Here is a 16181-nt window from a genome sequence, read left to right as displayed (position 1 = left end):
AAATGGGGAAAAATGGGAAAAAAATGGGAAAAAAACAGGAAAAAAATGGAAAAAAACCCAGGAAAAAAAAGGGGAAAAAACAGGAAAAATGGGAGAAAAATAGGAAAAAAAATGGGAGAAAAATGGGGGGAAAACCGGGAAAAAAATGGGAAAAAAACCAGGAAAAAATGGGGAAAAAATCAGGAAAACATGGGAGTAAAAATGGGGAAAAAAATGAGAAGAGAACCGGAAAAAATGGGAGAAAATGAGGAAAAACCAGGAAAAAATGGGAAAAAAAAAACCATGAAAAATGGGGAAAAAACAGGAAAAAATGCGAGAAAAATGGGAAAAATGGGAAAAAAATGGGGGGGAAAATTGGAGAAAAATGAGGAAAAAATGGGAGAAAAATGGGGAAAAACCAGGAAAAAATGGGAGAAAAATGGAAAAAAAGTGGGGAAAATGTGGGGAAAAAGTGGGGAAAAATGGGAAAAAGTGGGGGAAGTGTGGGCATTATCCCTGTGATTCCTGCAGGCGGCGCTGACGCAGCTGATCCAGGTCTATCATCGCTTCCAGAAGGTTCTGGAGCAGCCCCCGCTGCGGGCGCTGCCGGCCCGCACCGACCTCATCAACATCCACCACCTGATGGTGGAGCTGAAAAAGCACAAACCCAACTTCTAGGAGCCCCAAAATCCCCCGAATTCACCCCAAAAATCCCCGGAATTCACCTCAAAAAATCTCCGGAATTCAGCCCAGAAATTCCCGGAATTCACCCCCAGAATTCACCCCCAAAATCCCTGGGAATTCACCCTAAAAATTCACGGAATTCACCCCAAAAATCCCCAGAATTCACCCTCAAAATCCTGGGGATTCACCCCAAAATCCCCAGAATTTTCCCCAAAACTCCCCGGAATTCATCCCCAAAAATCCACGGAATTCATGTCAAAAATCCCCCGAATTCACCCCAAAAAATCCAGGGAATTCAGCCCCAAAAATCCCCAGAATTTACCCCAAAAATCTCTGGAATTCACCCCAAAATCCCCAAATTCACCCCCAAAAATGCCAGGAATTCACCACAAAAATCCCCGGGATTCACCCTCAAAATCCTGGGGATTCGCCCCAAAAATCCCCGGAATTCACCCCAAAAAATCCCCAGAATTCACCCCAAAAAATCCCCAGAATTCACCCCCAAAAATCCCCGGAATTCACCCCAAAAAATCCCCAGAATTCACCCCAAAATAACCGAATTCACCCCAAAAAATCCCTGGAATTCACCCCAAAAATCCTGGGAAAAATCCTGGGGATTCAGCCCAAAAATCCTGGGAATTCACCCCCAAAAATGCCAGGAATTCACCTCAAAAATCCCCGGGAATTCACCTCAAAAATCCCCAGAATTCAGCCCAAAAATCCCTGGAATTCAGCCCAAAAATCCCTGGAATTCAGCCCAAAAATCCCTGGAATTCACCCGGATCCCAAGGCCTGGTTTGGGCCTGAAATTCCCATTTTTTCCCCCCAAAATTCCCATTTTCCCCCCAAAATTCCCTTTTTTTCCCCCAAAATTCCCATTTTTTTTCTCCCTCAAAATTCCCATTTTCCCCCCCAAAATTCTGCCTGGGCATGATGGGATTGGGGGATGGAAGGACCCAAAATCCCAGGAATTCACCCCAAAAATCCCAAGAATTCACCCCAAAAATCCAGGAATTTTGCTCCCAAAAAATTCCGGAAATTCATCCCAAAACTTCCAGGAATTCACCCCAAAAAATCCCAAGATTTCACCCCCAAAAATTTTGGGAATTCGCCTCAAAATCATAAAATTTCACCCTCAAAATCCCAGGACTTTTGCCCCAAAAAATCCAGGAATTATCCCCAAAAAACCCAGGAATTCACCCCCAAAATCCTGGAAATTCTCCCCAAATTCCAAATTCCCGTTTTTCTCTCAAAATTCCCATTTTTCCCCCAAAATTCCCTTTTTCCCCTAAAAAATTCAGTTTTCCTCCCGCCCAAAATTCCCTTTTTTCCCCCAAAAAATTTCCTATTTTCCCCCAAATTTTCCCATTTTTTTTCCCCAAATTCCCCATTTTCCCCCCAAAATTCCCTTTTATTTCCCCCCCAAATTCCCATTTTTCCCAAAATCCCCGTTTTTCCCCCCAAAATTCCGGCTGCAATAAAACCTGGAGGCTCCGAGTGTTCCTTTATTGCTGCTGGTGACAGCGGAGGGGGGGGGGGGGGGGAGGGGAAATTTGGGCAATTTTGGGGCAATTTTGGGGTGTCCGGGTGAGGTTTGGGGTCCCCCCACCCCCCCCAGGCTCCGGGGGACCCCAAAATTCCCGAAAATTCCCCAAAATTCCCGAAAATTCCCCCCAAATTTCAGCTCCGCCCCCTCGGGGAGTTGATGAGGGGAGGGGCCCTGAGGGGAATTTTGGGGTCCCCAAATGAATTTTGGGGTTTTTGGGGGTCCCCAAGTGAATTTTGGGGGTCCCCAGGTGAATTTTGGGACCCTCAGGATGAATTTTGGGGTATCCAGGATGGATTTTGGGGACCCCCAGGTTGGATTTTGGGGTCCCCAGGTTGAGATTTTGGGGTCCTCAGGTTGGATTTTGGGGTCCCTGGGTTGGATTTTGGGGTCCCCAGGTGGATTTTGGGACCCTCAGGTTGGATTTTGGGGTCCTCAGGTGAATTTTGGGGTCCCTGGGGTGAATTTTGGGGTCCCCAGGTTGGATTCTGGGGGATTTTGGGGTCTCCAGTTTGGATTTGGGATCCCCAAGTGAATTTTGGGTCCCCAGGCTGGATTTTGGTGTCCCTGGGTTGGATTTTTGGGGACCCCAAGGTGAATTTTGGGGGTCCCCAGGGTGAATTTTGGGGAATTTCGGGGTCCCTGGGTTGGATTTCGGTGTCCCCAGGGTGGATTTTGGGGGATTTTGGTGTCCCCAGGATGAATTTTGGGGTCCCCAAGTTGGATTTTGGTGTCCCCAGGTGAAATTTGGGGATCCCCATGTGGATTTTGGGGGATTTCAGTGTCCCCAAGTCGGATTTTGGGTTCCCCGTGTGGATTTTGGTGTCCCCAGGATGAATTTCAGGGTCCCCAAATGAATTTCAGTGTCCCCAAATTGAATTTTGGGGGATTTTGGTATCCCCAGGATGAATTTTGGTGTCCCCAAGTTGGATTTTGGGTTCCCTGTGTGAATTTTGTGGGATTTTGCTGTCCCCAAGATGAATTTTGGGGTCCCCAGGGTGGATTTTGGGGGATTTTGGTGTCCCCAGGTTGGATTTTGGGGTCCCCAAATGAATTTCAGTGTCCCCAGGATGATTTTTGGGGGATTTTGGTATCCCCAAGATGAATTTTGGTGTTCCCAGGTGGGATTTCGGGGTCCCCAAGTTGGATTTTGGGGGATTTTGGGTTACCCAAGATGAATTTTGGGGTCCCCAGGTTGGATTTTGGGGTCCCCAAATCAATTCCAGTGTCCCCAAGTTGGATCTCGGTGTCCCCAGGTTGGATTTTGGGGCATTTTGGTGTCCCCAGGTTGGATTTTGGGGCATTTTGGGTTCCCCAGGTTGGATTTTGGGGCATTTTGGGGTCCCCAGGTTGGATTTTGGGGTATTCTGGTGTCCCCAGGTTGGATTTTGGGGCGTTTTGGTGTCCCCAGGTTGGATTTTGGGGTATTCTGGTGTCCCCAGGTTGGATTTTGGGGCGTTTTGGGGTTCCCCAGGTTGGATTTTGGGGCGTTTTTGGCTATTTCTGCTCCTTGGTGGGGGCGTAGTAGAGCTCCAGGGGTTTGCTGAGCTTCCAGAACTTCTCGTTCACCAACTCCAGCGTCAGAGACCCGTTCAGGGGCTGGGGGGACACCAAAACCACGGTCAGGAACCCCAAAATTACCCCAAAAATACACAAAATTACCCCAAAAATACCCCCAGAAATACCCAAAAATTACCCCAAAAATAACCCACAAAATACCCCCAGAAATGCCCCAGAAATATCCCCAAAAATACCCCAAAAATATACCAAAATAACCTCAAAAATAACCCCAGAAATACCCCAGAAATATCCCCAAAAATAACCCCAGAAATACCCCAAAAATACCCCAAAATTCTCCCAGAAATACCCCCCCAAATACCCAAAAATTACCCCAAAACTACCCCCAGAAATGCCCCAAAAATATCTCGAAAAATACCCAAAAATTACCCCCAAAATACCCCCAGAAATACCCCAGAAATATCCCAAAATAACCTCAAAAATAACCCCAGAAATACCCCCCAAAAAGAGTAAAAAAACCCCCAAAAATAACCACCAAAATAACCCCATTATCACCCAAAAAAAAAAAAAACCAAATAACCCAGAAATACCCAAAAAACCCAAAACCACCTTAAAAAACCCCAGGATCCGTTCAGGGCCTGGGGGGACACAAAAACCAGGGCCAAGACCCCAAAAATAACCCCCAAAATACCCAAAAATTACCCCAAAATATCCCAAAATAACCACTTCCGGCACCACTTCCTGTTTCCCCGGGAAGTTCCGGTGCCGCCATAACCGGAAGTTCTGCCGGCCATATTGCCCAGGCCCCTCCCACCCACTTCCGGCACCACTTCCTGTTTTCCCCGGAAGTTCCGGTGCCGCCATTACTGGCAGTGCTGTCAGCCATGTTCCCCAGGCCCCTCCCACCCACTTCCGGTTCCATTTCCTGGTTCTACCGGAACTGCCAGAGGTGCATCACAGGAAGTGGTGGCAGCCATGTTTCCCAGGCCCCTCCCACCCGTTTCCGGTTCACTTCCTGTTTTCCCTGGAAGCTTCAGTGCCACCATTACTGGCAGTGACGTCGGCCATGTTGCCCAGGCCCATTCCCACCCATTTCCGGTTCACTTCCTGTTTCTCCTGGAAGTTCTGGTGGCACGATTACAGGAAGTGGCGTCGGCCATATTGCCCAGGCCCCTCCCACCCAATCTCCACCCACTTCCGGTTCCCTTCCGGGTTTTCCTGGTAGTTTCTGTAACACCATTACCAGCAGTGACGTCGGCCATGTCCCGCAGGCCCCTCCCACCCATTTCTGGTTCCATTTCCTGTTTCCCCCAGAAGTTCTGGTGCCACCATCACCGGAAGTGGTGTCAGCCATATTGCCAAGGCCCCTCCCACCTACTTCCGGCTCCACTTCCTGGTTCTACTGGAAGTACCAGAGACACCATCACAGGAAGTGGCGGCGGCCATGTTGCCCAGGCCCCTCCCACCCACTTCCGGTTCCACTTCCTGGTTTTACCGGAAGTTCCAGTGCGACCATTACTGCAGTGACGGCAGCCATGTTCCCCAGGCCCCTCCCTCCCATTTCCGGTCGCACTTCCTGTTTCCCCTGGAAGTTCCAGTGCCGCCACCCCCGGCAGCGCTGTCGGCCATGTTTGCCAGGCCCCGCCCCCCCCGTTTCCGGTCCCGGAAGTTACCGTGAAGGCGGCGCCGGCGGCGGGCGTGGTGTAGATGGTGTACTGCTTCTCGCTGACGTCACCCAGCGAGGGGGCGGGGTCAGCCCCGGGGGGCGGGGCCTCCTCCAGGGCGATGCGCAGCGCCAGGTACTTGGACAGGTGATCCACCGTGGCGTTTGAGGTGGTCTTCACGAACCTGGGAGGGGGAAATTTGGGGTGAATTCAGGGGAAAATGGGAGTTTTGGGGTGTGAGGGGGGATCGGTAAAAATTTGGGGAAAAAATTAGGAAAAAAAGACAAAAAAACAGGGAAAAAAATCGATAAAACCAGTGGGAATGAGCGAGATTTTAATGGATTTATGGAAAAAAATCAGAAAAATTGGGGTGAGTCCATGGGAAAATGGGAATTGTGCAAGAGGAAGCAGAAGATGAAGACAAAGAAAAAGATCATGATGAAGATGAAGATGATGAGGATGATGAAGGCCACTCACCATGTCTGGGGGAGTGGCTGGAAGAGAAACAGGAAGATGACAATGAGGATGGGGATGAGGATGATGATGATGAAGGCACTCACCGTGTCTGGCAGTGCTCGCCCTTCTCCACCAGCAGGGGGCGTGGCCAGAAGGGGAACAGGAAGTGGCACAAGAACAGGAACAGGAAGTGGTACAGAAACAGGAACAGGAAGTGGAACAAGAGGATGAAGATGATGAAGATGAGGATGATGAAGAAGAGGATGATGAAGATGATGAAGGCACTCACCGTGTCTGGCAGTGCTCGCCCTTCTCCACCAGCAGGGGGCGTGGCCAGAAGGGAACAGGAACAGGAAGTGGTACACAAACAGGAAGTGGCACAAGAGGATGATGATGAAGATGATGAAGAAGAGGATGATGATGATGATGATGATGAAGGCACTCACCGTGTCTGGCAGTACTCGCCCTTCTCCACCAGCAGGGGGTGTGGCCAGAAGGGGAACAGGAACAGGAAGTGGTACACAAACAGGAAGTAGAACAGGAACAGGAACAGGAAGTGGCACACGAAGATGATGAAGATGATGATGAAGGTGATGAAGGCACTCACCGTGTCTGGCAGTACTCGCCCTTCTCCACCAGCAGGGGGTGTGGCCAGAAGGGGAACAGGAAGTGGTACAAGAACAGGAATAGGAAGTGGTACAGAAACAGGAAGTGGCACACGAAGATGAAGATGATGATGATGAAGATGAAGATGATGATGATGATGATGATGAAGGCACTCACCGTGTCTGGCAGTACTCGCCCTTCTCCACCAGCAGGGGGTGTGGCCAGAAGGGGAACAGGAAGTGGTACACAAACAGGAAGTGGCACAGGAAGATGAGGATGAAGATGATGATGATGAAGATGATGATGATGATGAAGGCACTCACCGTGTCTGGCAGTACTCGCCCTTCTCCACCAGCAGGGGGTGTGGCCAGAAGGGGAACAGGAACAGGAAGTGGTACACAAACAGGAAGTAGAACAAGAACAGGAACAGGAAGTGGTACACAAACAGGAAGTAGAACAGGAAGTGGAACAGGATGATGAAGATGATGAAGATGAAGGCACTCACCGTGTCTGGCAGTACTCTCCCTTCTCCACCAGCAGGGGGTGTGGCCAGAAGGGGAACAGGAAGTGGTACACAAACAGGAAGTGGCACAGGAACAGGAAGTGGTACACAAACAGGAAGTAGAACAGGAACAGGAACAGGAAGTGGCACACGAAGATGATGATGATGAAGATGAAGGCACTCACCGTGTCTGGCAGTACTCGCCCTTCTCCACCAGCAGGGGGTGTGGCCAGAAGGGGAACAGGAAGTGGTACAAGAACAGGAACAGGAAGTGGTACACAAACAGGAAGTGGCACACGAAGATGATGATGATGAAGATGATGAAGATGAAGATGAAGATGATGAAGGCACTCACCGTGTCTGGCAGTACTCGCCCTTCTCCACCAGCAGGGGGTGTGGCCTGAACACCAGCTCGATCTCGCTGCTCCCCGCCTCCACCTCGGCCTCGGGGCTGCCCCGCCCGCCGGGCCCGGCCCCGCCCCCGGCCCCGCCCCCCGGCCCCGCCCCCTCGGGGGCGGTCTCGGCCTCGGGGTCGGGCCCGGAGTCGTCGGAGGCGCGGGAGCGTTTGCGGCTGGGCCCCGGCGGCTCCGGGGGCGTGCCCAGCGCCTCGAGCCCCTCCTCGCCCCCCGAGAACCCCGCGGGGTCCGACTCGGCCGCCAGCTTCCGCACCCGCTGCGCCCTGCCGGGACAGAGAGCGAGAGAAAATGGGGTTAATGGGGAAATGTAATGGGGATTTAGGGGAAATAATGGGGAAAATATAGTGGGGATTTAGGGAAAAATAATGGGGAAAATAATGGGGTTTTAGGGAAAAATAATGGGAAAAAGAATGGGGTTTTAGGGAAAAAAATAATGGGGAAAAGAATGGGATTTTAGGGGAAAATATAATGGGGATTTAGGGGAAAATATAATGGGGTTTAGGGAAAATATAATGGGGAAAAGAACGGGGATTTAGGGAAAATATAATGGGGAAAATAATGGGGAAAAAATGGGATTTTAGGGAAAAATATAATGGGGAAAATAATGGGGTTAAGGGGAAAATGTAATGGGAAAAATAATGGGGTATTAGGGAAAAATAATGGGGAAAATATAATGGGGATTTAGGGAAAAATAATGGGATTTTAGGGAAAATATAATGGGGAATAATGGGGATTTAGGGGAAAATAATGGGGAAAAGAATGGGGATTTAGGGAAAAAAAAAAGGGATTTTAGGGAAAATATAATGGGGAAAATAATGGGATTTAGGGGAAAATGTAATGGGGAAAATAATGGGGAAAATATAATGGGGAATGATGGGGAAAATATAATGGGGTTTGGGAAAATGGAATGGGGAAAATGTAATGGGGTTTAGGGGGAAATATAATGGGGAATAATGGGGTTTTAGGGGAAAATAATGGGGAAAATAATGGGGATTTAGGGAAAATATAATGGGGATTTAGGGGAAATATAATGGGGAAAAGAATGGGGTTTTAGGGAAAAATAATGGGGAAAATAATGGGGTTTTAGGGGAAAATATAATGGGGTTAATGGGGAAAATAATGGGGAAAATAATGGGGTTTTAGGGAAAATATAATGGGGATTTAGGGGAAATATAATGGGGAAAAGAATGGGATTTTAGGGAAAAATATAATGGGATTTTAGGGAAAAATATAATGGGGAATAATGGGGAAAATAATGGGGTTTTAGGGAAAATATAATGGGGAAAATAATGGGGAAAAATGGGATTTTAGAGAAAATATAATGGGGAAAATAATGGGGAAAAAATGGGATTTTAGGGAAAAATATAATGGGGAATAATGGGGAAAATAATGGGGTTTTAGGGGAAAATATAATGGGGAAAATAATGGGATTTTAGGGAAAAATAATGGGGATTTAGGGGAAAATATAATGGTGAATAATGGGGTTTTAGGGGAAAATATAGTGGGGAAAATAATGGGATTTTAGGGGAAAATATAATGGGGAAAATAATGGGGTTTTAGGGAAAAATAATGGGGATTTAGGGGAAAATATAATGGGGAATAATGGGGTTTTAGGGGAAAATATAGTGGGGAAAATAATGGGATTTTAGGGGAAAATATAATGGGGAAAAGAATGGGGTATTAGGGAAAAATATAATGGGGATTTAGGGGAAAATAATGGGGAAAATAATGGGGTTTTAGGGGAAAATATAATGGGGAATAATGGGGAAAATAATGGGGTTTTAGGGAAAATATAATGGGGAAAAGAATGGGATTTTAGGGAAAAATAATAGGAAAAAACACTGGATTTTAGGGGAAAAACAGAGCCACTCTTGAGCCATTTCCACCCCAAACCCCACAAAACCGCCCCAAAATCCCATAAAAAATTGGGAATTTCAGGAATTCTGCCCGGACCTGTGCATGGCCTGAACCTGATGAGGAATTTCAGAAAATTTCCATGGATTTGGGGCCATTTGGTGCCGTTTTGGGGCCATTTTCTCCCCGTTTTTGGTGCTGTTTTCACCCCAAACCCCACAAAACCGCCCCAAAATCCCAGAAAATTTTGGGAATTTCGGGATTTTTGCCCAAACCTCTGCATGGCCTGAACCTGAACAGAAATGTCAGAAAATTTCCATGGATTTGGGGCCATTTCTGAGCCATTTGATGCCGGTTTTGAGCCATTTTTTCCCCGTTTTTGCACCGCTTTCCCCCCAAACCCCACAAAACCGCCCCAAAATCCCGGAAAATTTTGGGAATTTCGGGATTTTTGCCCGGACCTGTGCATGGCCTGAACCTGATCAGGAATTTCAGGAATTTCCATGGATTTGGGGCCATTTTGGAGCCATTTGGGGCCATTCCTGAGCCATTTGATGCTGGTTTTGAGCCATTTTTTCTCCGTTTTTGGTGCCATTTTCACCCCAAACCCCACAAAACCGCCCCAAAATCCCGGAAAATTTTGGGAATTTCGGGATTTCTGGCCAGACCTGTGCATGGCCTGCATCTTGAGGCCCTCCTCGATGCTGGAGCTCAGGGCCTGCTGGTTGTGCAGGCGGCTGAGCTTGGCCAGCACCCGGTCCTGGTGCGCCTCGTACTCGTCACGGCTCGGGTAAATCTTGGAGATGAGCGCGTCGAAATTGGGGTCGGGGCGCAGGGAACGCTTGGAAACCAGCTTCTTCCTGCAGGTGGGACACTCCTTGTTCCTGGGGAAAAACGGGGGGAAAAATGTAAAGAATGGGGAAAAAACGGGGAGAAAATCGGGGGAGAAATGGGGAAAATATGGAGAAAAATGGGGAAAATACAGGGAAAGAATGGGGAAAAAATGGGGAAAAATCAGGGGGAAAATCAGGGGAAAAATGGGACCCCAGCTTCTTCCTGCAGGTGGGACACTCCTTGTTCCTGGGGAAAAAACGGGGAAAAAGTTGGGAAAATCGGGAAAAAAAACGGGGGAAAAATCGGGGGAAAAATGGGGAAAATATGGGGGAAAAAAGGGGAAAAAATGGAAAAAAAAGGGGGATAAAAAGGGGAAAAAATCAGGGGGAAAATGGGACCCCAGTTTCTTCCTGCAGGTGGGACACTCCTTGTTCCTGGGGAAAAATGGGGGAAAAGTTGGGAAAACTGGGAAAAAAAACGGGGAAAAAATCGGGCGAGAAATGGGGAAAATATGGAGAAAAATGGGGAAAAAACAGCAGAAAAATGGGGAAAAAATGAGGAAAAATCAGGGGGAAAATGGGACCCCAGCTTCTTCCTGCAGGTGGGACACTCCTTGTTCCTGGGGAAAAACAGGGAAAAAGTTGGGAAAACTGGGAAAAAAAACGGGGAAAAATCAGGCAAGAAACAGGGAAAAAATGGCAAAAAATAAGGAAAATACAGGGAAAAAATGGGGAAAAATCAGGGGGAAAATGGGACCCCAGCTTCTTCCTGCAGGTGGGACACTCCTTGTTCCTGGGGAAAAATGGGGGAAAAGTTGGGAAAACGGGGAAAAAAACGGGGAAAAAATCGTGGGCAAAATGGGGAAAAAATGGCGAAAAATGGTGAAAAAACGGCAGAAAAATGGGGAAAAAATGGGGAAAAATCAGGGGAAAAATGGGACCCCAGCTTCTTCCTGCAGGTGGGACACTCCTTGTTCCTGGGGAAAAACGGGGGAAAATGTAAAGAATGGGGGAAAAAATGGGGAAAAAATCGGGGGAGAAATGGGGAAAAAATGGGGGAAATATGAGGGAAAAATGGGGAGGAAATGGGGAAAATTGAGGGAAATTTGGGGAAAAAGGGGGGGGAAAATCGGGGGGAAAACTGGGGGGAAAATCGGGGAAATTGGGTAAAAATGAGGGAAAATTGAGGAAAAATCAGGGGAAAGATCAGGGGAAAATTGGGGGAAAATCAGGGGAAATTGGGCAATGAGAGCTCAGCTCCTTCCTGCAGGTGGGAAATTCCGTGTTCCTGGGGAAAATGGGGAAAAAATGGGGAAAATGGGATTGGGGAATGACACAGAGGTGACAGTGACACACACAGGTGACACACGGGTGACAGTGACACACAGGTGACAGTGACACACAGGTGACACACGGGTGACAGTGAGACACAGGTGACAATGACACACAGGTGACAGTGACACACACAGGTGACACACAGGTGACAGTGACAGTGACACACAGGTGACACACAGGTGACAGTGACACACAGGTGACAGTGAGACACAGGTGACAGTGACACACAGGTGACACACACAGGTGACAGTGACACACAGGTGACACACAGGTGACAATGACAGTGACACACAGGTGACAGTGACACACACAGGTGTCCCATACCCGCTCCTCAATGCGGTGACGATGCAGTCGGAGCAGAAGCGGTGCAGACACAGGGTGACACACACAGGGTGACACACACAGGGTGACAATGACAATGACACAGAGGTGACAATGACAATGACAGTGACAATGCCATACCCACTCCTCAGCGCTGTCATGATGCAGTCAGAGCAGAACCTGTGCATGCACAGGGTGACACACACAGGGTGACAATGACAGTGACAATGACACACAGGTGACAATGACAATGCCATACCCGCTCCTCAGTGCTGTCACGATGCAGTCGGAGCAGAAGCGGTGCAGGCACAGGGTGACACACACAGGGTGACAGTGACAATCACACACAGGGTGACACACACAGGGTGACACACACAGGGTGACACACACAGGTGACAGTGACAGTGACACACACAGGTGACAGTGACAATGACACACACAGGTGACAATGACAATGACAATGACAATGACAATGCCATACCCGCTCCTCAATGCGGTGACGATGCAGTCGGAGCAGAAGCGGTGCAGGCACAGGGTGACACACACAGGGTGACACACACAGGTGACAGTGACAGTGACAGTGACACACAGGTGACAATGACAGTGACAGTGACACTGACCCGCTCCTCAGGGCAGTGACGATGCAGTCGGAGCAGAAGCGGTGCAGGCACAGGGTGACACACACAGGTGACAGTGACAGTGACATACAGGTAACAATGACAATGACAGTGACAATGACAATGACAATGCCATACCCGCTCCTGAGGGCGGTGACGATGCAGTCGGAGCAGAAGCGGTGCAGGCACAGGGTGACACACACAGGTGACACACACAGGCGACAGTGACAATGACACACACAGGTGACAATGACAATGACAATGACAATGACACACAATGACAGTGACACTGACCCGCTCCTGAGGGCAGTGACGATGCAGTCGGAGCAGAAGCGGTGCAGGCACAGGGTGACACACACAGGGTGACAGTGACAGTGACAGTGACACACACAGGTGACAATGACACAGAGGTGACACTGACCCGCTCCTCAGTGCGGTGACGATGCAGTCGGAGCAGAACCTGTGCAGGCACTCCTTGGTGGTCATGGTGTTCTTGAGCATGTCCAGGCAGATGGGGCACATCAGCTCCGAGTGCAGCGAGCGCGGGGACACCGCGATCTCCGTGCCGTCCATGATGGCCTCCTGAGGGTGACAGGGACAATGGGGACATCAGTGACATCATCAGTGACACCCTGACACAGCCATGGGGACACAGTGCCACAGTGACAGCCATGGGGACACTGCTGTGCCATCAGCTCTGAGTGCAGCGAGCGCGGGGACACCGCGATCTCCGTGCCGTCCATGATGGCCTCCTGAGGGTGACAGTGACATCAGTGACATCAGTGACATCATCAGTGACACCCTGACACAGCCCTGGGACAGTGACACCCATGGGGACACAGTGCCACAGTGCCACAGTGCCAGTGCCATCAGCTCCGAGTGCAGCGAGCGCGGGGACACCGCCATCTCCGTGCCGTCCATGATGGCCTCCTGAGGGTGACAATGACATCATTGACATCATCAGTGACATCATCAGGGACATTGGGGACAGCCTGACACAGCCCTGACACAGCCCTGTGACAGTGACAGCCATGGGGACACAGTGCCAGTGCCATCAGCTCCGAGTGCAGGGAGCGCGGGGACACCGCCATCTCCGTGCCGTCCATGATGGCCTCCTGAGGGTGACAATGACATCAGTGACATCAGTGACAGCCTGACACAGCCATGGGGACATCATTGACACAGCCACAGTGACACCCATGGGGACACAGGGACACTGCAGTGCCATCAGCTCCGAGTGCAGGGAGCGCGGGGACACCGTGATCTCCGTGCCATCCATGATGGCCTCCTGAGGGTGACAATGACATTGGTGATACCCTGACACAGCCTGGGGACAGTGACAGCCATGGGGACACAGCCACAGTGACACCCATGGGGACACAGTGACACAGCCACAGTGCCACAGTGCCAGTGCCATCAGCTCTGTGATCTCCGTGCCAGCCATGGTGGCCTCCTGGGGACACTGGGGACACCTTGGAGACACCTTAGGGACATTGGGGACACCTTGGGGACACCACAATATCCGTGCCATCCTGGGGACACCTTGGGGACGTCCATGGGGACACCTTGGGGACACCTTGGGGATGTCCATGGGGACACCCTGACATCCCTGGGGACACCTTGGGGACATCAGTGACAGCCCTGGGGACACCTGGGGACACCATGATCTCCGTGCCATCCTGGGGACACCTTGGGGACACCTTGGGGACACCTTGGGGACATGGAGATCTCAGTGCCATCCCCAATGGCTTCCCGGGGACATTTGGGGACATCAGTGACAGCCCTGGGGACACCTTGGGGACATTGGGGACACCTTGGGGACACCACAATGTCCGTGCCATCCTGGGGACACCTTGGGGACGTCCATGGGGACACCTTGGGGACACCTTGGGGACATTGGGGACATTTCTGACCCCTCATTTTTGGGTTTTCCCTCCCAATTTCGGGGTCTGTCCCCCCAGTTCCAGGGTTCCCCTCCCCCCCCAATTCTGACCCACAAATTTTGGGTTTTTTCCCCCCAGTTGAGCCCCAAATTTTGAGGTTTTCCCCCAATTCTGGCCCAAAATTTTTGGGGTTTTCCCCCCAATTCTGACCAACAAATTTTGGGTTTTTTCCCCCCAGTTGAGCCCAAAATTTTGGGGTTTTCCCCCTCAATTCTGACCCCCAAAATTTGGAATTTTTCTCCCAATTCTGGCCCAAAATTTTTGGGGTTTTCCCCCAATTCTGGCCCAAAATTTTTGGGGTTTTCGCCCCAATTATGACCAACAAATTTTGGTTTTTTTTCCCCCCAGTTGAGCCCCAAATTTTGGGGTTTTCCCCCTCAGTTCTGACCCCCAAAATTTGGAATTTTTCTCCCAATTCTGAGCCCCAAATTTCAGGGTTTCCCCCAAAATTCCCAGTCCCCAGTTTTGGGGTTTTCCCCCTCAAAATTCGGATTTTCCCCCTCAATTTTGGGGCTTTATCACCAAACTCCAGGGTTCCGACCCCCCCAATTTCAGGTTTTCCCCCCAATTTTGGATTTTACCCAAATTTTAGGTTTTCCCCCCAAATTTTGGGGTTTCCCGCCCATTTTTCAGGGTTCTCCTCCCCAATTTTGGGGTTTTTTCCCTGATTTTCGCCTTTTCCCGCCAGTTCTGACCCCTCCAATTTTTAATGTTTTCCCCCCAAATTTCCTTCCTCCCTCCAAATTTCACTTTTCCCCCCAAATTTCGGGTTTCTTCCAATTTCGGGGTTTCCCCTCAATTCTGACCCCCAAATTTCGAGGTTTTCCCCCAAATTTCGCGATTTCCCCTCAATTCCGACCCCCAGATTTCCAGGTTTTCCCCCAATTCCAACCCCACAAATTTCACTTTTTCCCCCCAAATTTCGAGGTTTTTCCCCCAATTTCGCGATTTCCCCTCAATTCTGACCCTCAAATTTCGAGGTTTTCCCCCAATTTCCAACCCCACAAATTTCAAATTTCCCCCCCAAATTTCCATTTCCCCCAACTTCCAACCCCCGAAATTTCCCTTTCTCCCCTCAAATTTCGGCTTTCCCCCTATTTCCAACCCCCAATTTTCGGCATTCCCTCCCAGTTCCCACCCCCCACAATTCCGTTTTTTCCCCTAAATCCCCATTTTTGCCCAAAATCCGGTGTTTTCGCCCCGGTTTCCCGTTCCGGGGAGCGTTACCTGCGGGGTGCGGTGCAGCTCGTACAGGCTCAGCTCCCAGGTCTTGCTGGCGCTCTGCGCGCTGGCGGGGGCGGCCATGGCCCCGCCGCCCCCGAAACGCCCCCAAAATGCCCCGAAATGCCCCAAATTTCCCCCAAAATCCCGCCCGAGCCGCGCGACGCCGCCGCCGCTTCCGGGTGGCGCCGCCTGATGACGTCACGCGGAGAGCGGCGGCCAATGGGAGGCGCCGCTGGGTTGGGCCAATCCGGGGAAGGAGGGGGCGTGGCTTTGGCCGTATTTGGGCTGTTTGGGGCGTGGTTATGCAGATTATGGGAGCGTGGGTCAGGCAGCGTTGTTGGCGCTCTTTGGGGGCGTGGCTATGGAGGACGGGGCGTGGTTTTGATCATACTTGGGGTTGTTTGGGGCGTGGTTATGCAGATTAAGGGAGCGTGGGTCAGGCGGCGTTGTTGGCGCTCTTTGGGGGCGTGGCTATGGAGGACGGGGCGTGGTTACGACCGTATTTGGGGTTGTTTGGGGGCGTGGTTATGTAGATTAAGGGAGGGTGGGTTAGGCAGCGTTGTCGGCGCTGTTTGGGGGCGTGGTTCTAACCGTATTTGGGCTGTTTGGGGGCGTGGTTATGCAGATTAAGGGAGCGTGGGTCAGGCAGCGTTGTCGGCGCAGTTTGGGGGCGTGGTTATAGC

At 50.4% G+C, this 16181-nt stretch overlaps 3 protein-coding genes across 6 annotated transcripts in view; 2 read left to right on the top strand and 1 right to left on the bottom strand.

Moving 5' to 3' along the window:
* VPS52 (VPS52 subunit of GARP complex) overlaps positions 1-1176 on the top strand; it is a 46062-nt gene extending 44886 nt beyond the window's left edge. The window contains exon 19 of the mRNA XM_071420723.1: positions 511-1176. Within this exon, the coding sequence (XP_071276824.1) occupies positions 511-657 (147 nt within the window). The 3' untranslated portion in view covers positions 658-1176. The remainder of the gene's footprint in view (positions 1-510) is intronic.
* Positions 1177-2148: 972 nt separating this feature from the next.
* LOC139586974 (E3 ubiquitin-protein ligase RING2-A-like) lies at positions 2149-15714 on the bottom strand. Of its 4 annotated transcripts, XM_071420718.1 has the most exons (7): positions 15502-15714; positions 12753-12913; positions 9894-10109; positions 7311-7634; positions 5401-5575; positions 3684-3808; positions 2149-3558 (listed from the first exon to the last, which is right to left on the bottom strand). In XM_071420718.1, exons 1-6 carry the CDS (start codon positions 15577-15579, stop codon positions 3707-3709), a joined length of 1056 nt encoding a protein of 351 aa, XP_071276819.1. In that variant the 5' UTR covers positions 15580-15714; the 3' UTR covers positions 2149-3558; positions 3684-3706. The 4 variants fall into 4 exon arrangements, with proteins under 4 accessions (XP_071276819.1, XP_071276817.1, XP_071276820.1 ...); XM_071420716.1 differs by having other exon boundaries at positions 2149-3808; XM_071420719.1 differs by lacking the exons at positions 3684-3808; positions 5401-5575; positions 7311-7634; ... (1 more) ...; positions 12753-12913; positions 15502-15714 and having other exon boundaries at positions 2149-2543; positions 2628-2689; positions 2760-2939; positions 3002-3237; positions 3404-3518.
* LOC139586975 (glutamate-rich WD repeat-containing protein 1-like) lies at positions 5695-7047 on the top strand. Its single transcript, XM_071420721.1, has 2 exons — positions 5695-6437; positions 6736-7047. Exon 1 carries the CDS (start codon positions 5778-5780, stop codon positions 6381-6383), a length of 606 nt encoding a protein of 201 aa, XP_071276822.1. The 5' UTR covers positions 5695-5777; the 3' UTR covers positions 6384-6437; positions 6736-7047.
* Positions 15715-16181: the final 467 nt, after the last annotated feature.

This window comes from Agelaius tricolor, unplaced genomic scaffold (genome assembly GCF_023055355.1).
Source record: "Agelaius tricolor isolate 1412-34295 unplaced genomic scaffold, bAgeTri1.0.p SCAF_159, whole genome shotgun sequence".
Taxonomy (NCBI): Eukaryota; Metazoa; Chordata; class Aves; order Passeriformes; family Icteridae; genus Agelaius; species Agelaius tricolor.
Note: the sequence above shows the minus strand (reverse complement) of the source record. Positions and strands in the feature narration are given on the sequence as shown.

Excerpts from the sequence above, each read along its gene's own strand:
- LOC139586975 (XM_071420721.1), top strand. The coding sequence starts at position 5,778 with ATGGGAATTGTGCAAGAGGAAGCAGAAGATGAAGACAAAGAAAAAGAT.
- LOC139586974 (XM_071420716.1), bottom strand. The coding sequence starts at position 15,579 with ATGGCCGCCCCCGCCAGCGCGCAGAGCGCCAGCAAGACCTGGGAGCTG. Across the intron at positions 5,576-7,310 it reads GGCGAGTACTGCCAGACACG|GTTCGTGAAGACCACCTCAA; the intron begins GTGAGTGCCTTC and ends TCCCCCTCCCAG. Across the intron at positions 3,809-5,400 it reads CCGCCGGCGCCGCCTTCACG|CCCCTGAACGGGTCTCTGAC; the intron begins GTAACTTCCGGG and ends GTGTCCCCCCAG.